The following is a 23,750-nucleotide window of genomic DNA, read 5'->3' on the forward strand; positions in this document are numbered from 1 at the left end:
TTTCGCGTTTTGTGATTAGCCCCTGCGTTCACATTTTGCGTCCCCGCGCCCGAATGATTCTTTTCTCCTCAATGGCGCTGTGACGGAAAGGCGTACTGTAAGTGTCTCCGTGTATTTTTTCTCGTGAATGTTCCCGTACTCGTAACTTTACGCTCTTACTAGTACTTATGGATGAGTTATTTACTTGGAGATAACTGCATGGTTAAAAATTGGTGAACCTGCGTCGTAGTTTATTTTGTGACGCACTGTGAACTTGGGACTGAATACTAGGACTAGCGCAGTTGAAGCCTTGCCTCGTGTGCTTTTTGACTATCGTAGCCTTTTTTGAACATTATAATTGAATTGCAGATCTATAATAACTTAATTATTTAGGTAATTACTCTGCTTTCGTTAACTTGAATCTGTTAACTTTTGTAGTGAGTGCGAATGTCTTGTCAACGTGGTCGTGTTGCATGTGCCGGCATCTTGATCCATGTGTTCGGTCGTGTCGATGTTGAACGCTTTACTCTAGTGCAAGCGCAACTGGAATGTGTTTGTGTTGCCGCGTGCGGTTTTTTTTTTTTTGTCTAGATCCCCAGGTTTTTTTTTGTCTAGATCCCCAGGTTTTTCGCGCCGCTTTGCTGCCAAGTTTTGGGACTGCTGTTCATACTTTGTGCGCTGCGTTCTGATTGATGGCGGAACCCAGTGAAATGTTAGCATCTAGGGCTATCGCATTTCGTAAAGCCTCGGTACACGTGTTGCAGTGGAAAGTATCATCGTCTCGTAGTTTTCTACATCATGCTGACGACCGCTTGCGTCTTTTGTTGTGGATCTTTTGTTGTGGATCAGACCAGGTCGTACAACACTCAATCGTTAAGACAACCCGAGCCCTGTTTTTCTCCGAAATTAGCACGGACGCGATGCATTGCCTAGAGGCCGCGATGCTCTGCTTGAAGCATTTGGTATTGTCTTTGGGTTAACGTGCTTAAAATTTGACACTCGTTTAAGCAGTATGATATGTCAGGCTGTCCCGCAAATGATTTCGCCGCGAGCGATGCCACCAACGTTCAATTCCTGGTTTCCTTAGTGCCCGCTAATTCGCAACTGCGGATCTAATGCCGATATTGCAGCGTGATTTCGTCTAAGGGCGATTTTTTTTGTTGATAATCCCGCAAAGCAATGGGTAACACCGCGACCGGGTTGTGCGACGAGGCCCTGGGTTCGATTCCCTGCCGCGACAGCCTCATTTCGGCGTTGCGGATGTAATGCAGCAAAGCGCCTGCTTCATTAAATGTGCGCCCTAAAACTCTGGGCGTGTCGGAACCATGTCGCTGACTTGTTTAAGACGCGTAGCGGCAGGAGGCGTTCACTGCGCTAAAATATATTAGCTAGGTAACGTATCGCGGAGTCTAAGGGAACACCTGTTGTCCCTTCGCAGGTGCGGAATTTGGAAACGCTGAGTGTGTACCCCGCCGCGGCCAGCCGCACGCAACCCAAAACTTGGCAGCAAAAACAAAAGGTTAGCAAGAGGGCAGGGGCGACGTCGAGCACGCAAAGATGCCACAGAACGAGCACATCGAGCTTCACCGGAAGCGGTACGGCTACCGGCTCGACCACCACGAGCGGCTTCGCAAGCGGCTCGGCCGGAAGCCGCACGAGGATGCGCTCAAGGCGAAGACCACCCGGGGCCTCAAGGCCAAGATGCTCACCAGGAAGCGCTACTCCGAGAAGGTGCAGATGAAGAAGACTCTCAAGATGCACGAGGAGAAACTGAGCAAGCAGAGGGGACCCGAGGCTGCAGCGCAGGGAGCCGTGCCAGTCTACCTCCTGGACCGTGAGAACCAGTCCCGGGCCAAGGTTCTCTCAAACATGATCAAGCAGAAGCGGAAGGAGAAGGCCGGAAAGTGGGATGTGCCGATCCCGAAAGTCCGGGGCGTCGGAGACTCCGAAGCGTTTCGGGTGATCAAGACGGGCAAGCGGAAAAAGAAGGCATGGAAGCGGATGGTGACCAAGGTGACGTTCGTCGGCGAGGGCTTCACCCGCAAGCCGCCCAAGTTCGAGCGCTTCATCCGGCCGATGGCACTCCGGTTCAAGAAGGCCCACGTGACGCACCCGGAGCTCAAGGCGACATTCTGCCTGCCGATCATTGGCGTCAAAAAGAACCCAAGCTCGCCGCTCTATTCGCAGCTCGGGGTGATTACGAAGGGAACGGTGATCGAAGTGAACGTCAGCGAACTTGGTCTGGTGACGCAGGGTGGCAAAGTGGTGTGGGGGAAGTACGCGCAGGTGACCAACAACCCGGAGAACGATGGGTGCATTAACGCGGTGCTTCTGGTGTAAATTAAATAAAAGAGGAGGTTTTCGTTTGTGAAATCGCTTTTCACTGTTGTTGGGCCTGCGGTGGTCCAAGAGTGTTTCATCTGTGGTTTCTGGCAATTCTGGGAACCAGTCAACTTCAGTGTTTGAAGGTCACTGCTTTATTTGGAGCTTTTGGATAACCGAAAATGATAAATTGATGCTCCATAAGTTTAGTGTACTCAAAGTGAAAAAAAAAATTGCAGCTAAAGTTTGAGCACATCTGACGTTTCATCATTCTTCAGAGGTGAGAAAGCCTGAGATATACACCTGTAGATCTTGTGCCTTTGCGGCCCAGAAGTCTAGCGGGTCTTGACAACATTTTAAAATAACCCTGAGCAGTTATCTGAAAGCATTTGAAGTTGGTCTTCCTTAAAAAATTGAATTGCTGCACAAACTTGAAGAAAAAAACAAGGGAGACGGGAAGAGCGCTACTGTGCTCTTTCCTGTCTCCCTTGAGTTTGTGCAGCAATTCAATTTTTCAAGTATGAACCAACTAGTCTGCAAAAAAGTATTGGTCTTCCTTACTTTGTATCATATTCGCATGCCTTTGTTTCCCCTATTGCAGATCGCCATGCAGATCTTTGTCAAGACACTCACGGGCAAGACCATCACCCTTGAGGTATGCATACTTTCCTGCTCAGCCTTTACCAGTAATGGATCTTGTCTCTGTGATGAATCATGTACCACTCATACGCACATATCTGGTGATAACCGCAAAACACCGAATCACTATATGCACTTTTCTGATGGCTTTGCCTTTCGTCTCCTTTGACTTGTTGATACGGGGGCAGTTTCTGAGGACCCTTTGCCTTTTTCTGTTATCTGCAGGTCGAGCCCAGTGATACCATCGAAAATGTCAAGGCGAAAATCCAGGACAAGGAGGGTGAGTGTTACTTGCAGTGTAGTACTTTACACACAATGCGCTCCCTTTTGCAGAAACTTGTAGAGCTCTGCAGTGGACACATTGTCACCCATGGAATAGTCGTACGAGCTGACCATATTATGATATCGATTAACTTTCATCAGCTTTCCTGTTTTGTTATGAGTAATTAGTTACTCAATTTCCGCTTAACCCCTTAATGCTCATGGTTGCTCTAGGGCATAAGAAGCTCCACACATGAAAGGAAATTTATTCGGCTGCAGCGGAACGGGAAGCTACTGCGAATCTGTCATACTTGCTCGGAAGGCGTTGTAGAACATTTGTGAGCACGCTGATTAGTGTGGCCGCAAAGTTAAGTCACATAGATCTTCTACCAAATGGGTTGTTGCTCATGAGCAACATTGGGAGTATATATGACCATATATGGGAGTACAAGCAGATATGAGAAGATGCGATGTAGTAATTTACATTGTGCGTAGCTGTTATATTTAGTGTGGGAGAGAAAGAGAACTATCATCTTCGGGAACTGGTTCGCGCTCCTTTGCATCACTGTGAGAACAAGCGCGTCGATCTGTTTGACAAACGTAGAAAATTTCTTTATACAAGAATGTCTGCGTGGTTCCATGCCCTTTTTATTTTCACAATAATAAATGTAAACATACTTTCATTATACAAGGCGATATGCTCTCTTTTACCTTTTAAATGTTTTTCTAGGCTACTCAAGGCCAGTACACCAAGAATCTGAATTTTTTTTGTCATTAGGAGTGTTACAAATTCTTTCTATACAAAAGGAGGTCCCATGGTGGGAGACTGAATCAGGACCCCCTACAGTAATAAATACAGAAAACAAGTTTTAAAAATACATCACAAGGCAGGTGTAATACAAAACACCGTATTTACTCGCGTCATCCACGCACTCTCATAATTATCGCACCTCAGACATCACCCGAAAAATATAAGATTTCTTTTTTCCTCGAGTAATTATGGCACCCCCAAAAATTGCCGCAATAATGTCTGCTCGTTCCAGCCACTGATGATTATAGCGTGCGCCATCTGGCCCCATCTCCTAAGCATAGAGCGTACTATTGCACCGAAATCCAAGCCAAAGTGGCAAGTGTACGTTGTAGTGGGATTTGTATGTTATGGGGCGATACGGAATCTACATGGCTGCTTTCAAATTGAGTGATTGATCATGCCCTAAACAACGGCAACAGGGCCGCTGGTAGGCCTTTCGGAGTAGACGAGTGTTGTGTTCGCTACTGGTTACGGCAGCTGAAAGCCACCAAGATGTGTTGAGCCTTCTGTGTGCCTAAGATTTGAATTGATGGTAAACTTCATTCCTTCAGAAGGCAACTGCAGACGATTTTGTTAAATGGACATCAGCCTCCGTTTACCTTTTGAGGGCTCCTGTTGAGCGATGAACGCTACGCTTGCAGGCTTTGGGTACGGTATTCTTATTGTCGACTCTTTGATTGCGCCTTTTGTGTCTCAAATAAATCTTGCCTTGTGTTGAACCTGTGCTTTTATTGTTCTGGCGTGAGAATCCCGACTTGCGGCCACTTTGTTTTGTTTTTCGTACTGTGCATTTTCGAGGAAAGTTTTCCCCACGTAATTCTCGCACCCCCCAACTTTGCATCGCTTTTCTGCCAAAAAAAAACGTGCTAGGGTTATGCGAGTAAATAAGGTATATCTCAATCTTGTATGGTGCAATCTGCTTCTACCTTATTTGGGGCCACTACTGCTGGAAACCATTCCATATGAAGTAGTACCATAGGTGCCCAATGTTACTCAGGGGTAACAACTCGTTACTCGCCCATAATCTTTTTTTTTTTAACTTTATTGGCATATTTTCTTGTTTATTTATGCGTACCTACGGTTTTTTAGTGTTGTTTATTGAAACAAAATTTTGGGCATCAAAGGTTTAACTTGTACTGGTGTGCATTGACCATACCTGGCTCTTGTGCCTCAATGCATTACTTGATCCTCTTTGCCACTGTGTCAAAAACGGATCTTTTTGAGGCTCTTGATGAATAACTCTTTCGCAGTATGTCGCACCTGTGTTTTATATTTCCCTTATTTGTGCAGGTATCCCGCCCGACCAGCAGCGTCTGATCTTTGCCGGCAAGCAGCTGGAAGATGGGCGCACCCTGTCGGACTACAACATCCAGAAAGAGTCGACCCTGCACCTGGTGCTGCGGCTGCGTGGTGGAGCCAAGAAGCGCAAGAAGAAGAACTACACCACTCCCAAGAAAAACAAGCACAAGAAGAAGAAGGTCAAGCTGGCCGTGCTCAAGTTCTACAAGGTGAGCGAAGTTGTTTAAACCTCAAAAATTCATGGTACATACTGCTGGTGGAACTCTCAAGCTTTCATGGACCGCATCCATTTAGCTGGCATAATGTGAAGCCTCTTTTTTGTGATTACCTCACCCAAATAAGCATTACGTTGGTAGTACCATATTTATGCTTGTGCCAGTAAATTTGAGGTGTGCAGTTTCAACTGTTCATTGCTCACTGGGCACTGATTTAAAATGGTTCTGATGAAATGGACCAGACTGCTCTCATTGCGTTATGGTGTTTGCTAAAGTACAGCAAGCAGAGCTTTAGCGGGAACACACAGATGAAGTTCAGAAAAGTATTTAAAATCGCAATATATGTACAGGAACACTCAGAGAAAACTTACATTACTATAACTGTTCAGCATGTAAAACTGGTTGTAATCATTGCAAGATGGCTTCTTGATGCTTTGTTGCCCTTTACAGTTTGCAGGGTTAGACTAATGGCTTAAATTGACATCTTATTTACCCAGGTTGACGAGAATGGCAAGATCACTCGGCTGAGGCGGGAGTGTCCCAGCGAGGACTGTGGTGCGGGTGTCTTCATGGCCGCACACTTTGACAGGCAGTACTGTGGCAAGTGCTGCCTCACCTACGTCTACAACAAGCCGGATGAGAAGTAGGCAACGCTGCAGCCCCAATATCGCGCCTTCGTGTAAAATAAAAAAGAACGCCAAAAAGATTGTACTGTGGCATCTTTCAGTAACTGCAAAAGAAACTTGCAGAGCAGGTTGATCATGTGAACATGTCATGGTGCATTCAAAGAGGTTAAACTACTATGTACCGAAGGGAAATATTTTTTTACTTAACACTTAATTGTATTAATTGCAATGGTAATATCCCAAAAGCTCGTGCAGTAAAGTTTGCATTTGAAGGGCTGCTTGGTCCAAGACAATTGGGAAAATTGCAAGGAGTAACCCAAGGTAGGGTGTGATGAAGGTACTGAGACCACAGAAAGAACCTGCGTCCGTTTTCTGTGGTTTCTTTTGATTTCGTCTGGGAAAGTTTCAAAGACAAACTCACTGAAGGAGCCTGTTGCCTCACAGAAGTCGCTGCCACAAAAAAACTTGTAGAAAGGGTTAAGAACGGCGGGGAGTCATTCAACGGGGAGAAGAAACTTGTGTGCGGGTTGTCATGCACTTTTATTTTCCTTGTCCAGGCGGCTTCTCAGCGCGCCTGGACAAGTTGCTGCTTCCCGCGGCGACCCCAGTGACGCCCGATCGCGCTGTACCCAGTCCAGTGCTAACAGTTGGCCTGGGACGCAGTTATTTTAAGCCTGTAGCGTTATTTGGCGAGATAGAAGAAAGCGATTTTTCGTAGACTTTAGAACTTAATTGTAGATTCCAGGCTGTGCTACAATATTTAGACTCGCTCGCTGGATTCCGTGCCGACTGGATTAGTCCTACGCCACCTCCTGCCGTCGGCCCCCTACGACGACGACAGCGCAGCTCTGGCCGACTGGATTAGCCCTACGCCATCTGTCGCCGACAAGAGCTCTCGCAAGGGGTGCCCCGTCCTCGGACTCCCGTGACCGTGTTCCATATTTCCTATCTCTCTTGTGTCGTCGCTCGCTGTTCTTACGCATCTCCTTCTCTATCCTTTAAATCCCTCCTCACCCCCATCCCTAGTGAGCTACTGTTGAGGTGTCGCACGCTGATGCAGACAGTTGTTATTGTTTTCCTGTGCGAATGGCTCGTACCCAAAGAAGGGGATTGGCCGATTATAAGGTGAATTTGCCCTAAACTTTCAGCATTGCGTCATTCCTACAAAATTTTTTTGTACCTTAATTTTGATTTGAAATACCGATATCAAGTTTGCAGACAGTTACGAGGCCCACTTTTCTTTCTCGTAACCACAATCTCAGCTCGCGTGATCTCGGGAGTCTGGACTGCAGCTTGGGAGCGCTTTCCGACGATATCGTGTTGCAGGGCCCCTTTAAGCTACTGAAGTCCATATGTATGGGCGTGATGTAAGCACGTCACAATCACCTTTTATTCGGTTGTGAACAAAACATTCTAGAAGTACGCTTCAGATTAGTTTGGAAGACCTGTAGGCTGTGAATAATTCGCATATTGCGAGTTATATAAAGTATGTCTGAAATATTTAGATCGCTCTAAAATCGTCGCAAATTAGGTCATGGAACTTCACATACTTATTCGTCCAGGCTGCGCAAATGGTAGCTTTTCTGTTGCTCGTAGACGTACGGTAATGACCTTGGTCAGGAAATACGAAAATGAGTGGTCTTCGGAATCTTCATCGATAGTTCACACCTTTGAGCTTGAGTCTACGAATAAACTACCAAGGCCAAACTTTTGGACAGGTCAGGAAAAACATTGCAGCATATCCACGGAATTTGTCAAAATGGTTGATTGGGCGAGTTGGTGATACAAACAATCGCGTAGCGCTTGTCCCTGTCTTTCCGTCTGCTTCTACGTTGTGCGCTTCCATTTCATAATTAGTCATATCCACGGAGTGAATAATGATTGGTGGGGCGAAACGTTCGTCAGTCTGCCCGTGCGTCCGCCCCTTTGTCTGCCTGTGCATCCATCCGTCTATCTGTATTCCCGTCCATCTATCTAGCGAACACTACAAGTGCAGCCATCTCGCATCTTTTTATCATGTATCCGCTATCCATCGGACATTCTAAGAAGCGCTCTTTCGGGTATATGCCACCGGTGGCTACATACACCACCGGAGGAAAGGCAGACCCACACCCTAAAGGAGCTTCGCCCCTTCACTACAATAGTAGCAGGACAGGTGCGGGAAGAAGGCTGGACAATGCTTATCTGTAGATTAGCGTGTTTGTTCTTCACGTCATCGTCATGCAAGTAGTCTGTTTTCTAATTAAGATTGATCCAGTGATCACGATTTGGAAACTTTGACACAGATTGCATTTCGTTGTGAATCACTTTCAGTCGTTTTTTTTGTAAATAGTTAGATCTACGCCAGTAAGCTCCCCATTTGAACAATTTTTTTTGCTTTTGTCCTGCAGTTTTTTTTTGTTCTCTCCCCTACTGGGAGACAGAAACAATCGCGTCACTCTTTATCTATCAAGTTTTCTTGTTCTAATTCATAGAGCTAAAGGGGCCCTGCAACACTTTTTGAGCATGGTCAGAAAACGCTGCTGATTGGTAGTAGAGGCTCCCAACTACACGCGAGCCAAATATTACAGCGCAGCACGTGGCCTGGAATTCACAATAAATTATCAAAGTCCGCTATGAATAGCTTTCTCTTCTCTCGAAAAATCACGGAAAATAAGCCCATCTATCAGCCATTTGGCTGATTTGACCATGGCGCACTCGGTTGTTACAGAGGTCGCCGCGAGAGGCCGTCACCTGTCTGCGCGGGATTGGACTGAGAAAGCCGCGCATTCGAAGAAAAAAAGAAAGAAATGCTCAAGGTCACGAGGCGCGAGTGACGTTTTTTATCTGCCCCTCCCTGCTCAGCTTCTAGCGCTTTCGTCGGGACGAGAGAAAAGAGAATGTGATTGCAGAGTGCGACAAATCTTTGTAACTCCACTCGTGCTGAACGGATTCTTAAAATTTTTGCGGTGTTCGATTTGTGAAGTAATTCGCTTTTCCAGTGAATTAAGCCCATGGTTACTCAAAAAAGTGTTTCAGGGCCCCTTTAACATACAAACTCTAGAGGAAAAGCTGGACCAGAAAAGCTGTAACCACAAAGCACTGACATCTAGGAACGTGTCACTACAATACTTGAAAAAAAAAAGCGCTAAAAATATCAATTTAAGACACTCAAATTCTCGCAGAATAAATCATAAACTAGTGTGTTTACATATTATAAACGAACCATTGTAGTGTGATGTTCCTATCTACTTTTACAAAGGTAGAATGGTAATTGATGTAATTTGCCGCGCGTTGGTTGGTTGCGAAACTTTATTGAGGTCCTGCAAGGCGCGCGTCAGCGCGCAGCGGGCGTCTCCCACGTCGGGACCGTTAGGCGAAGCCTATCGGCCGCTCCGCGGGCCTGCTGGACGGCCCAAAGTTGGTCGGCCAGGAGGGAGGTGCGAAGGGCCGCCTCCCACCTGACCGATGTAGTGTTGGGGTTAGTGTACATTGCCTTGCACTCCCAGAGCATGTGCGCCAGCGTGGATACATCCCCACATTCGGGGCAAGCGTCATTGGGGAACACGTCAGGATAAATAGCGTGAAGGGATCTCAGGTTAGGGTACGTGTCGGTCTGCAGTAGTCTGAGCGTAAGGGCTTGTGGCCTATTAAGATTTGGATGAGGGAGTGGATATAGTGTGAAAAAAAAAAATGTTAGCAGGTTTGTTTACTAGATAATGCCACCATCTTTGTATTGTTATTATTGTATCAACCACAGTTGTTCAGTCATATCTAGTATCAACATTATGGAGCGGCGGTCTGGTAAGGAAGGGGGGGGGGGGGAGAGGGGTGCGGCTAGAGTTACTGTATATGCTACCTTTAGGTAGCAAGGTAGCATATACAGTAACTCTAGGTGCGGCTAATTTTGCCAGCTTGCTTGCACCTCGTCCTTCGTGTTTTTGTTGCTACGAGCCAGCAACAAGACTTAATGTGACAGTATCTTACTGCGATGTCACAGAGATCTACGAAACAGAAAAAAAAAAATGCTAGGGATTATTTCAGCATGCAGCGTACACACGAAGGAACAGAGGTACACATTCCCTTCCGCCATGAGCATACATCAACCGAAAGCCGAGTGTCGTTTCATCATGACTTAACGCGAGTGGTTATAGGTGTTATATGTTTTAATGAATCAGCAGCTTTTCCTCTAGAGTTTGTATACTAAACCTATGCCTAGACTGCCTCATAAAGCACGCGAAAGGCTAACAATGCTCATAACCAGTGCACAATGATTAAATAAATTTAAGTGTTGTAAAACCACAAAAATAATTAACTATTAATTGAGTTAATTTTCTAATGTCACAAAGAAGCTTTTGTAGCATTGGGCTGATATTCGCACCAATCAAAAGAGGACGCCACCACTTCGGCAAGCGCGTGATTGCACTTGTGCACTTCCTCAGGTTTCACAGCAGTGGCATGGCGCTTGAGCTACGTTAATCGCATGATTCAGACCTACGTCAGGACTACACAACTACAGTGCAGTATTTAGGGATTCGGTACGGGATTTCTTTAATGAAGCTTCGTAGGCCGCTGTTACCAACTGTTACAGCAAAACCAGCTTCAAAGAATTTGCATGTGACATCCCTCTACATAATTCTTGTTCGTGAAAGTTGTGTGCATCATCCCTCTATCTGCTTTACGCCATCAGCAAACATGGCGGCTCCCATAGTTGTCGAAGTGTTCGCCAAGTCGGAATCGCTGAAGCGCTTTTGCAAACCGTTCGATGCCCCTTCAGACGTGAAGTCGCATCTAGCTCATCTGAGCGAAGCGGTAGCCGTCGTTCAAAAGGAAGTCAACGCCTACCTCACCGAACTGGTGGAAGCTAAGCGCAACGCTGGTGCCGGCGGCGACTTGGAGGCCGACAATGGTAACGTGAGACCTTCGTGTGGTCAACCTAAAGCTAGCTACACAACGGCGTATTTCTATGGCAAACTTATGCGTGTTTAAGAGAATTAAGCGTTTGGCGCTGTGGAAATGAGCAAACATAGTTGACTGGCACAGCGCCACTCTATCCTTGGGTTGTTATCGGCCGTTGGGGATTCTAGCAGTGCGGTCTACTACCCCCTGCATGCAAAGCATGTTTGTGAACTGTATGGCAACCTAAGGTAACGATATAGTGAGCCGTAGTACTATAGACATTTCGCTCCTTTGTGAGGCAAGGGCTTGGTGCCATATATAGGGACGCTTGTCGATGATGATCCATCCGTGTGTAGCGCGTGCAAATTAGGTGTTGCTCTAACCCATGCTTACAAATGGTCTTACAAAGGTTTATTAAACGGTTCATGTCTGGTGCTTGTAAAGGTGGCTAGAGTTATTGAATAGAAAAAAAAAAAAGCCGCACATCTGGACTAATGGTGTGCCTTAAACTGCTCCGGTATATTGAAATAAAAAAAACAAAAACAAAAAACATTCACACTTTATTTAGAACCTGTATAGCAAAGTAGACGCAAATTCCAAACAGGTTTTAGTGTAAATTCGTCATATTTGTCTGGAATGCATGATGTAGCTTCTCTGCTAATGGAGAACGAACTTTTTTTTTAGATACAATGTTGCTTGACAGTTGTAATCTCAGCTGTCATTAGCATTATTAGGCTGTTCTTAAGAAATTTATATCGCTCCATTCCCTTGTAGAATAAGTGCTCCAATTACGGTTTACCAGGAACAGTAGGCAATTGGCTAGAAGCTGAAACATCGCATTTTGAAACGCAGCTTTGGTCACGGAGGAAAGGAGTGAGAATTTTAGGGCTTGTTTTTCACAATATTATTGAAAATTACATAGTTCTCACTAGCTTTGGCCAAAATAACGTTCAGTGTGTGTATGTTTCTTATAATTTATACAATTGTGCATTTTGCATTCTCACGCAAAAGGAGCAGGCTCCTATTCATATTTGAAAACCACGTCCATGCATCACCGAATCAAGCAGCTATCGTGAATTGTTGTACTAGGTTTAGACATATCGAATGTACGAATAACATTGCCATTGAGCAACGTTAATATTTGTAAGCTGACGTAAAAGTTGAGCGTAAGAAAATTGGGAGGGATATTTATCACATCTGAGGCAAAATAATGTTACATATTTTTTTTTTTTTGCAAAATATACAGGAAATTTTGAAGATCTCAAAAGATCAGGCAGTGACGTTCTTGTTACATTTGTACACCAATTCCTTATTTCTTTTACAACATACCATTTACCTTATAGATGCCTGCACATGACATTCAAGATGATTGCAGTAGTAGTGCCTAGGATACCGGTTATCTGTGTCGGCATTGATGCATGTGAACAGATGTTCGCTTGTTGGTCTCTCGTCATGTTCTCAGAAGCCTTTTGATGGTGAAAGAACTGCAGAGGAGGTTTGTGGGATCGAACCCCAACTGCGGCGGCTGCATTTTCGATGGAGGCAGAAATGTTTAAGGCCCGTGTACTTAGCTTTAGGTTAACGTTTAAGACCCCCAAGTGTTCCGAATTTCTGGAGCACGACACTACGGCGTCTCTCGTAATCGTATGTGGCTTCTGAATGTTAAACCTCAGATATTATTGGGACTGCAGAGGTTGTATTTTCAATGATTAAAGTTTGTTCAAGACATCCTTGAAGCGAGCGAAAGTGGCAACAAGCTCACTGAGTAAAGTCTTGTCGCCTGAAGACATCTGAGTATAAATCAAGAAAAAGAAACGGGCAGGGCATGTAGCAGAAGGCAAGATAATCAGAGCAGCCGGCTGGATTTCAAGCAGAGGCTGGTGCACGAGGGGGAGGCAGAAAGTTAGGGTGGCAGATGAGACTTAGAAGCTTGCGGGAAGAATGTGGCCGCAACAATCGCAGGAATGGGCTACTTGTAGAAACATAGGAGAGGCCTTTGCCCCGCAGTGAGCGTAGTCAGGCTGATGATGACCTAAAACTAATGCATTAATTATCAGTCTGCCATTCTGAGATGGGTGCTACAGCTTGTTCCACGAAAAGAGTGTGTTCATGGCAGATGTATGAAAAAAAAAAAGAAAAACCATTACCTCTCTCCCCCCTCCCTCAAATCAGGAAAACGGAGGACACAGTTACGAGGAGAGAGATGCACCTGTGCTTTTGGAACTGAATTTGGGCTGTGGTTGAATCCCTCGCCCGGACATTCCTGCCTGGTTCGGCTGAATTATTTCAATTACAACTTCGTGTGCTTTCCTCAGTACGCAGCTCCTTTAGATCCCCTCCCTTTTGGAAAATCTAAAAGCAGTGCATATGCAAGAGGTGATAGCAAAATAATACTTTTTCGTCATGTTTGTGCGAATCTAGAAATTTAGTCAGTTTTAAGTTCACACTTCACTGGTTGGAACACATTCATTTTGCAGAAAGGGATACATTCACGTTTCTTACTGCAAATCTCATTGAATAGGACATTTCAATCCCTTACCTCCCAAACGATTTCTGGAAAAGTATTGCCAGCTTGACGTCTTTTGCTGTCCCTGTGGAAACAGCTTATTAAATGAACACGAGAAATGTACTGAGAACACTAATTTCTTTTCTTGGAAGACATGGAGTACTTAGTCGAGTATGATAAACTTAGCATCTCTGCATGACTCGCAGTCAGTTTGTATTGTTGCATAGCAGTGGGAAGTCCTACTGTAGTATTGTATTGTAGCGCCACTTATAGATGAAAAAGACAGCCTGATGCATGGAACCGATCAGATAATCTTTTTGTAAGAGAATTTGGGATAGTTTGTCGTTGAGGGCCTTGGCTTGTTTTCTTGCTTTCAGTAGTGATTGTGCGAAAGGTCATCAGGAAAAGCTTCAATGGTAAAGAATGCTTTACCAGTATAAACAAATTTATCAATTCTTACATTAGCTATTATGCCATTATTTTTTGGTGTTTCATAATGAAAGTTGCCTATGCAACCTATTTAGACAGCAGACAGTCACACATAGTTTCTCGTTCTCTTTCAGACGATGACGCTGATGATGCGCCAGCGAAGAAGAAATCCAAAAAGTCATGACACTGCAAGAGTGATGCTATGGCATCTGTTCATACCTATGTTTCACTGTAAGATACTTCAGAATAAAACATTGCATCATCGGATTTAGAATGTTAATAGTAATTGTTGGAGTTTCACATCCCGAACTCGAGATATTATGAGGTGTGCCGTAGCGGAGGGCTTCGGAAATTTCGACTGCCCTGAGTTACAATGGCTAGAACAGGGCTTCTTTAACGTGCACCTAAATCCTAGCACGTAAGCCTCAAGCGTTTTTGCCGCTATCGAGAATGTGGCTGCGGCGGTCGAGATTGATCCCGTATAGTTTGTGTTCGCAGTTGATCACCATAACCATCGTGGTAGTTACGCTGCTCCGTGCACATTAGTTACACATTAGTTGCCGTACTTTAGTTGCATGGTTGCGCAATGTCTCTCTCGTTCAAATTGGCATTTTGCGGCGGTGCAGCTAAAACTTGGCGCTGGTGAATTTGCAGAAATGTGGCCCTTGAAGGTGTGCTGGTCACAATCGCATTTTAATGTGCCGTCTTCCAATAATGGGCGCTCTCTCAACCGTGGGCTTTCCAGTGGTCAGCTGTATGTGGTCACTTGCGATTTCATGTTGCCACATGTAATTATTTTCTGTATATAAATGCCTGGCTGTTGTTGGCTGCGATAACTGAAGTGTCATGCTGCTAAGCACACAAGTAAAGGTTCGAATCCCTGCATGGAGAAAGGAAAAAAAGTTGGGAGGGTATGTAAAGCACGCACACTCCTGTAGTTAGATACAGCTTTAGAATTCTGTAGCATTGCCGTGCACGAGTGGGACTATTTCTTTAGTTGCGGAGGCGATCGGCTGTCGCATTTCTGCAATCCGGGCGGGGCCACTCCGGAATTTGTATCTGGCTATAGGTTTGCTTGCCCCTATAGACGCCAGCAGACTGGGGACTAAATGTACGAACAAATACACAGTGTGTGCATTAGGTTTATAATTTTACAAGTATAAAATAACCCTGACCAAACATACTGAACATATAGTTATGAATAACTCTGAAGCTACAATATGCAGTACGATTGTGACTTGGGTGTTCGCAAGTAGAAGTATTCTGCAATGTTGCTAGATCACAAATTTGGAGGACACCCGAGCTTTGCCATTAAAGTAATTGGGCCCCACGCACGTCACCTTAACTGCTGGCCTGGCCTCTGTCCTCAATGCACGACTCACTCATGTCGTAAGGAAGCGAATGACTGTGTGCATATTTCTGAGAAACAAGCTTTTCAACGAAAACAGGTTTGGCTTTTGTGCAACTTCTGTATCGGATGAATAGTTTGCACTGTAACACAAGGGCGAAAGATAGATCGATGGAATGACATGGAATTCAGACCAGTTCGCTCCAAAAAGCCAATGTATCGGCAGGTCTTCTTGGTACAGGATGCAGATGACAGTCAAAAGTGGCCTCTATCAGGCCTCTCAGGGGTCTTCTTGGCTGTAGAGCCATTCCCAGAATCCTGTGGGAAATGCGTTCGTTTTTACCATAGCCTGGTGAACCGCGAGAAAGCTGGCATTTGCGTCTTTATGCGAGTGTGAATGTGTCCTTTGTGCACTGCTTAATCAATATCTTCAGTTTTGTTGTACAGCCGCAATGTGCTCGCATATTTTTCAGAGGCACTTTTGGGTTGTGAACGTCACGTGGCAAAACAACATGCACTTCACTCAATTCGAGAAACGTGCGGGGTGCATTAAATTGCACCCAAAGTGGGTCTGGGAAACTAGGCTTGCTATGACAATCTCATGCGCAGTTGATGCAATTGATTTAGTCGTGTATAACCAGGAACAAAGCTTGAACTCCCTTGGTACAAAAAGATTCACTCCAGACTACCACAAAATGAAATAAAGATACTTAGCGTGTAGCTCGTTAGGCTTGTTTATATTTGCATTCCATTTTTAGAAGTTGTGTTTGTAGAAACTTAAGGTAGTCAGTGTTCTTTTGTACTTAATTCTTTGGTTGTTTATTGTAAAATGGCAAGAGCTACTCTCAAATTTCTTGTACGTGTCGCCTAAACATGCTCTCTGTGATCTCTTGTACTCCAAACTAAATTCTTTCTAGTATATAATCTTTTACCGTAATATGGACAAACTTATCTATACAATTAGAAGGACAGTAAAGGTAGATTTTATGCCAGAGTGAAAGGTCAATGCCTTGAGAACGTCCATGAAATGTCAATATTATATGCTGCAGCGCTTTGGTAAATGAGAAATCGAGCTAAATGGAGGACACGATTTATGGCACCAGCAGGACGTTCTGGAACACAAGCGCGATGGTTTAGGGGGGCCTCAGTAGAATTATCGACTAATATTCCAAAAAACCGATGACAGAAAAGAACATTTCAGTGCAATACAATACTGAATAAAATGCGACTAGCGCATTTCAGTTCGATTGATGTAAAAAAGAAGTTCTTGAATGATATCCTTGTTCAGTTTTTGCGGTGCTGTGCTCCGATTAAGCCTCGTGATCCATTCCGCTGGATGCCAAGCTGTGAAGTGAGTGAAGTGTGCGCATGGCTATTTAAGAAGGTCGTTCTCAGAAGTGGGCAGTTTGAATCATGCTGGCGGCATGAGGACGACTTGAACATTTCTGTCACAGGACAAGCACGAAAAGGTTTCTGGAAGTCTACTACGACAATCCATGTCAACTTGACATTTGCCATTAGTGTCCACCTACGGGTGGAGAGACAAATGACAGTGATTTTCTTCATTGATCACTGCATATACAGTGTTGCAGTGGAACCAGTGGAGGGACTACACTCAAACCTCATCATAACAAAGTTCCATCTCACAAAAAAATAAATTCGTTATATCCGAAAATTTGTTACAAAGGTTATTCCTAACACTATATATTAAGACTATTTTTCATTTACTTCGTTATAACCGATATTCCTTTATATCCGTGCTCATATTATTGAGGTATGAGCGTAATAGGCTGTGCAAATAACGGAACATAATCTCTGTGTTAAAGGCACTTGCAGCACAGCTTCCAAGAGTGGTGCCATGTGTTTTTCAGTGCTATCTGCACAGATATTCTCCGAAAGGCCACCAGGAGAAAATACAGTGGTGCCCAGTTTTGCAACTATACGAATAGGGGGCAGCTGACGAATTTTTGCTGATCCTTGCAATATGCGAAGCAATAAAAAAAATGCTTGGAACATGGGGGGGGGGGGGGGAGGTTGCTGGAGGCGTTGTTTCGGCAAGTGGACTCGTCTTCCAGACATTGGCTCCAGCGACACCCGGTGTCCCGAGGATTCTTCATCATGACTTTCCTAAAATTAACTTGCAGAGACACTGGCGCTGCGACCGTTAAGCCACTGTGAGAACGATGGGAAGTACACAAATTTGCCTAGTCTTCGTGCTTGCGGGCTTTGGACGCGCTTGTGGCTTCGTTGATTGTTGCGTTTTGGTCTTGTTTTTAACAAACCGTTTTGAACTTCGTCACCTGATATTAGTTAGTGAGCCTAAAAAGGTTAAGATACTGAAATGAAATGGCTGAACATTTGCCGATTGTCGTCTTGTGACAAAGCGGCTCCAAATCACACGAAGCCAAACGGAGTCAAAAGTACGAAGACTACACAAATATATGTACTACCCACCATTTCCATGCTTGCTGAAGCGCGTGCATTGCAGCTCCCATAGACACTAGCTCCCTCTAGTGTATTTATAGGAAACTCTATCGTCCAAGCCACATAGCTTTTTAGCCTTGTGTTACCAGCCATGTGTTACTTAACACTTCATATGTTTGCACCTTTTGGTTACCATTATTGCAGAAGCCGATAGACAGAGCACTTTACCGAGACACTTTACCGATGAATACTTTACCGAGACACATTTGACGGTGCATATTTTTTAATGTGCCCACAGAGACTGTACATTCACCAGTGCAAAAGAAAGATTTTAAGTTACTATAAACCCTTCTGTCAGCTGTGCATGAACAACTTCCCATTTTCTTGCAAGCTTTCAATGGACTGCTATATGCAGTACAACCAACGAGCTTAAATTTCATTTCCTTTGTCCTCAAGCCATATCAAAGTGGCATTGACATCTGCTCAGAGAATAAATTGAACATTGGATCATCGAATAATTTGCAGGACAATTGAAACAAGCCATGCAGATATTCAAGGATTACGAGGGTTAACCACCTAAGGTAATGCCCATGGTGTTGTTAATTGGCACCCAAAAGTCTGCCACATTTACATTTGATTACCACAAGAACCTGACCAAAAAAAAAAAGCAAGTATGCGTTTAGCAAGCTGCTTAGTTACAACATGAGTTACGTCGTTTACAAGTAACTTGAAGTTGCGTTGAGTTCGTACTGGTACAGAGAAGATTATCCTCTTAAGACTTCCCGTCCTAAACTGCGATTGAAGCCCTATTGTGGAGAACATCACACAGTTTTCTTTAGGTTATGGCTTCCCAGTTGGTCGCTTGTTTAATATTTGTCTTTTCTCACCATCATCTCATAACAGCTAGGGAAGAGAGTTTGGAGCAGCATGTCACAGAATTTTTCTTTTTCACTGAATGTCGTGATTTTTTGTATGCAAACCTTTACTGTATTCTTGCATCAAGCATCATTGTACAGTGTTGTGAAAGTGGCACAACATGCAATAGCTGAAAGATTAAGCGCAGCTCTGCTGAAAAGTGTTTATTAGTGTATACAAGGTAAACAGTAAACTTTACATGATGAGATTTGTACAATTGCAGATGCCTCCCGCAACATTGCAACAGTGTGCAGTCGGGTAGCACGGGGACAAGCCACAAGTGAGATAAAAAAAAAAAAAAAACTTCGCAAGCGTGGCTTTCTGTACACAAGTTTTTTTTTTTTTTTTGACTCGGCGAGCCTGTTTGGCACATCACTTCGTGGAAGATGATATAGCCTCTGCACAGAGGTCAAGGTACTTTTTCATCAGGGCATCTGCGAGAAGCAAAAGGAACATAATTAGTTCAAAAGTGTTGACAAAGATGACACAGACGTAAAGAAAAGCCGGCTTTCTCTTTGCCTATTCAATGAAATCCCAGCTTGCAAATGTTCAACATGCTGCAACTTTTCTTCTACTGGGTTTAGAAGATTCATTTTAGATGCTCTGTACACAGTTCACATTCCAGATTATTGCAATAGGCCGACTTATTTCGTAGCTCAGGTTAGAAAAACAGTTCCCCAAAAGGTCTTGGGATATTCTGCATTTTTAAAAAGTGCACATTATACTAGCAAAATAATTGCATACTTGAAATTGACGCACAAATATACATAGCCTCGCCAAGTTCAACCAAAATCTGTTAAGAAATAAACATTAAGAATGGTGTTTCCCCCGCACCGAGAAAAATTTTGCACCTTGTGGTTGTTGCTATAGGTAGGTTACGACGCACTCATGACGGCTGAAAACGTTGACACGAGAAGGAGACTGTTAAGAGTAATATTTAGTGCATCCAGTTGCAATTTCGGTTTCAAAAAGCACTGAGCTAAGCTGGACCAGCTCCCGTGTCAAGGTAAACAAAGGTGGCCACACGACCACGCAAAAACGCGACTTGGGCGCCGTGCACAAGCTGGCGGCGCAGTGAAAGAGCACAGCCAGCTCATGCAAAGCTGCTGGCACAAAGGAAAGAATTGCAGGTAGCGAGGCCTGTGCCAGCAACCAGCCACAACACAAACTCGTTACGTTTTACTCGGCCACTAGACTGACGGTGTCACGAGGAGATGTGCATCTTGCCACGTCGCACGACACTAAAATAGATTTTAAATACGTTCTAGGCCATGTTTTCCCTTGTTTCATAGATGTGTCTGTCTCTATATAATCCTATCTCTCATTATCTCACTAACGGATGATGGCAATTTTGCGTCGGTTCTCCTTGAAACATAAGAGGACATATGGAACGTTTCTTACATTGTTGTTAAATGTGCTTATCATGGTTTGTGCGATGCACCGACATGATGCCTATATAGGATTCTTTTCCAAAGCAGTTTCAAGACCAGACATGGCTCTGTGGTAGAATGTTTGACTGCCACGTAGAATGCCCATGTTAGATTCGTTCTAGGATCTTGAATTCATTCTACTCGCGTGCTCATGACAGGTAGACCGAAATGCACGGAGTAAAGTCTGCCACACTCACCCGGTGCCCTGCGCATCTTCACAGCATCGTTCAGAAATGTCTGCGCGATGCGGTAGTTGCCCATGCGGTAGTGTGCAACGGCCTTGCGAAACATTGCCTTGACGTTGTTGTGCTGAAGAATCAAGACTTTGTTGCACAAGTTCACAACCCGGTTGTAGTCGCACTGTGGTCGTTTCAACAGGCATGCTGCAAAGAAAAGAAAAAAAAAAAACCCGAAAGAACACTGTTGGTGGACGTGGAAGTTGCGCTACTTAGACAACGAGGCATCGAGAGCTTACAAGATGCGAAAGGCGGAGAACCTAACTGCGTATAGGGTGCCTCCTCGACACTAGCAAGCAATCCTCAATGGAGTCATCACCAAACTCCTCTCTATTGGCACTCAGTGTCACGATGCAGTACTTCACTGCTCAGAGATTGTGAACACTATGTCCCTGGCATATCCCTGGCTTAGATTTGCAGTGACGGAGCTACTACCACCACTTTTCAGTTCGCCAATGTCTTATTCGAGACAAATACATCGGTGAAGTCTTGGTGAGCACTGGTACAAAACACGCAAAGATAGAATTTTACCAGCGAGGTTGTTGCAGCACTGGGCCATCACCTTGTCCACCTCGCCCTGCAACTCCTTCTCCAGTCCCATGTCATCCGGACCCATTTGAGGCACGTCGTACCGGGCCTGACAAGCTCGGAGGTGAAGCAAGCACTGGTGGTACTTTCGTATCGCCGGCTTTAACTGTCCCTCGTTGTACAGGGCATTGCCTTCCTGTACACGCGAGGAAAAAAAAATTATCACTGGTGCAGTATTTCTCTTGCAAAATATCACATGCCGGCAAGGTAGGTGCACCGATTTGGCATGTACAGCCAGTGATATACACTACAACTACTGGTATATCCAAAACTAATTTCACGTTTGTCAGTGTTGCAGTTTGCTTCACTTCAGTATTCTCAGATTTGGCTCTACTCTAGTCAAAACATGAATGACAAACGAAAAAGCCTTTGTGGCTGCACATCAAGTCGTTTCACCACGTGGTCAAAATTTAATCCAGAGCCCGCCACTACGGCCAGTTTTGTAATCGCGTCGAGGTCTTGCGAAGTGAAACCCAAAGTTGTACTTTTTTAAAGTTAGCACCTTAATTCGAGGACAGTACGGAATATTGAGAGGGTGTGCAGGAACTACGCAAGCTTTCTTGCAAGAACTAGCCTACTGCCACATTTGGCACTAATGGTTAGTGTTATTTTGAATGAATGAAGAAAAAAGCAAGGCAACGTCCTGCCTCGAGGTGTTCCAGAAAAATGCGCAAGTCATGGTTAGGCGTTGACTCTCCAGTTGTGGCGAAAAATATTTCAGGAAAGACACTAGTAACACTAGTGGCAATATACATACTGGTGATAAAGTCCCTGCATTCCAGAAATTGAGAGCGCGCCAAGTACGAATTGCCGGTCAAGACGTGTGGAGATATCAATTAGATAACATAACTGGCTGAGTCTGTTGTCACCCAACTTCAAGGGGGCTGCTCTTTGACAAACATTTATCTAGGAGATAAATACTCGCACCGTGATGCGAGACTGCATGTCTCCAGTTTGTGATGACTAAGCAAATAATTGATAAACGAGCAAAAAGGCCGACACAAAACGATTTGGGCATTATTTGAAGAGTTTTGCGGGCCCTCCATCGTAACTTCATACCGAGAATTATGCGCCTTCACACGGTGCTTAAGAGAAAACAACCAAGTTTGGTGGTGGTTAGCACTAACCAGCCACGTTCGGCACAAACTGGTGCACACAATGGTTACTGTCTGATTATGATTGCCATCCGCGGAGGAAATTCGAAAGGCTGTGCTGCGCACGTAATGGATAATTGAAGTATGAACTTCCATGTGCAGCTAACGAAATAAAAATGAAAATCCAACTTCAGTGGCAAGCACCAGCTAGCAACAGTTAGCACCAACTAGTGCACCCAGTGGTTAGCCCCCGCCACAACAACACGCGAACGCGCAGATGAACTTCGAAAAGCTTCAAATCGGTGGAGTAATAATCTACAAAATAAAACCACATTCGCATAGAAAGTTGCGCAACCGTCCGTTCTTTGTCCTGGCGAACTGTGGCAGCAGCAATTAACCCTCACCAGGCATAAAACATAAAACACAAGAACCACGGTAACTCCCGCTTTTAGTACCACGCAGTAGTGGCTACCTGTCGGGGCATTCAAATAACTCAGAGTAAACGGAGAGCAGCATAGGGAGTGCTAAACGCGTACCATCACTGACCTGTTTACAAATCTTGGCCAGCTCCAAGTCCTCGGCGATTGTCTCAATGCTTGAGCGCCTGACAGGAGGCTTCTTCGGTGGCTCAGGCGCTGCTGGCATTTCAACCGTATTCTGAGACAGCACTTCGGTATCGGCCATGGTAGTCGATGCAGGCGCTGGACGTTTACAGGTCGCTCCAAAGGTGGGCACTGGCTGGACTTTTCTTCGACACGTGTCCCAACAGGACGGGCCAAGAGCACGTGCAACCTCTCGTTCTTCGCCGAATGCGATGAGAGAGCAGAGCGTTGGAATGTCCACTACGGCGGGTTCTTCTCGCAATCGCGTGCGACGGGTCAACGTGGCTCGATGTCGATCGAGTTCAAGCGCGGGTACCGAGAGACGAGATGTGCGTCTCGTTAAAAGAAAGCTTCAGGAGTGACACACGTTCGGCCTCCACGCTAGGTTCACTAATCACAACGCACGTGCCTGCGACGTTTGCTTTTGTGAGCCTTCACTCCGTTTTGATTGGTTGACAGCGTGATTGTTGTGATTGTCAAAACCATGACCTACTACACTCCTGACCTGTTCAGATAGCGGGGTTCCTATGGGAGCGCGTGTCCCCGCTCTCGTTCAATCGCTCGCCGTAGGTGGCGCTACCTATAACCTGTTCGTCTGTTTCTTTACGGTTGTTTTGTAGGCGCTGGTATAAGAATGCCTGCATTCTGCAGTGAACTGGCGGCATATATGTGACTATTTCTTCCCATACATTGCTGGTTAAGCAAGGTGTTCAGAGCGCTTGAGTATTTATAGCACACTGGTTGACAAACGTGGGAACCCGTAGATTTACACGATGTAGGGCAGCCTATGCGTGGTCGCGTGCATTTTATTGCAAAAAAATTCTGAATGTCTTTTAGTATTATTATTTCTGAATAATTCTAAATTTTGGATCATAAATACGCACTACGAGTGCTTTGTTGGTCAAAATTTGACCACAAAGAGTGAAGATGACGTCAGCGAGCAGGTGCTGACTAGCGCCACGCCGCTCGTAGGTTACGGCCCTAGCGGCAGAAGGTATGAACTAGAACGTGGGCGCTGGAAGAGGTGCTCTCTGGGCAGGTCAGGAGTGTAGTAGGTCATGGTCAAAACCCGGAAAAACGCAAGCTAAGCACGCTTCCGGAGGTCATGTAAAATTAGTAAAGTCCCTTCGTCACATCAGCAACCCTCT

The 23,750-nt window shown here is 44.9% G+C and overlaps 3 protein-coding genes across 3 annotated transcripts; 2 read left to right on the forward strand and 1 right to left on the reverse strand.

Annotated features, from left to right (window-relative positions):
- The first annotated feature begins 1,504 nt into the window (after nt 1-1,504).
- Nucleotides 1,505-6,230, forward strand: LOC119164130 (NSA2 ribosome biogenesis factor-like IP259). Its single transcript, XM_075871029.1, is given in 5 exon segments — nt 1,505-2,367; nt 2,903-2,956; nt 3,166-3,220; nt 5,303-5,520; nt 6,024-6,230. Coding segments are annotated over 5 exon segments (1,308 nt in total). The 5' UTR covers nt 1,505-1,536; the 3' UTR covers nt 6,174-6,230.
- Nucleotides 6,231-10,593: 4,363 nt separating this feature from the next.
- LOC142768803 (uncharacterized) lies at nt 10,594-14,232 on the forward strand. Its single transcript, XM_075871026.1, has 2 exons — nt 10,594-11,040; nt 14,100-14,232. Exons 1-2 carry the CDS (start codon nt 10,686-10,688, stop codon nt 14,147-14,149), a joined length of 405 nt encoding a protein of 134 aa, XP_075727141.1. The 5' UTR covers nt 10,594-10,685; the 3' UTR covers nt 14,150-14,232.
- Nucleotides 14,233-18,801: 4,569 nt separating this feature from the next.
- LOC119164131 (tetratricopeptide repeat protein 9C) lies at nt 18,802-23,018 on the reverse strand. Its single transcript, XM_037416241.2, has 4 exons — nt 22,547-23,018; nt 20,850-21,042; nt 20,280-20,465; nt 18,802-19,086 (listed from the first exon to the last, which is right to left on the reverse strand). The coding sequence occupies exons 1-4, from the start codon at nt 22,682-22,684 to the stop codon at nt 19,025-19,027; spliced, it is 579 nt and encodes a 192-aa protein (XP_037272138.1). The 5' UTR covers nt 22,685-23,018; the 3' UTR covers nt 18,802-19,024.
- Between the last annotated feature and the right edge of the window lie 732 nt (nt 23,019-23,750).

Source organism: Rhipicephalus microplus, chromosome 8, assembly GCF_043290135.1.
Source record: "Rhipicephalus microplus isolate Deutch F79 chromosome 8, USDA_Rmic, whole genome shotgun sequence".
In the NCBI taxonomy this organism is placed as follows: Eukaryota; Metazoa; Arthropoda; class Arachnida; order Ixodida; family Ixodidae; genus Rhipicephalus; species Rhipicephalus microplus.

Coding starts and splice junctions, on each gene's coding strand:
- LOC142768803 (XM_075871026.1), top strand. CDS start 10,686: ATGAAGCTTCGTAGGCCGCTGTTACCAACTGTTACAGCAAAACCAGCT. Junction 11,041..14,099: donor CGACTTGGAGGCCGACAATG/GTAACGTGAGAC, acceptor GTTCTCTTTCAG/ACGATGACGCTGATGATGCG.
- LOC119164131 (XM_037416241.2), bottom strand. CDS start 22,684: ATGGCCGATACCGAAGTGCTGTCTCAGAATACGGTTGAAATGCCAGCA. Junction 21,043..22,546: donor TGGCCAAGATTTGTAAACAG/GTCAGTGATGGT, acceptor TCGCGTGTACAG/GAAGGCAATGCCCTGTACAA. Junction 20,466..20,849: donor GTGCTGCAACAACCTCGCTG/GTAAAATTCTAT, acceptor TTTTCTTTGCAG/CATGCCTGTTGAAACGACCA.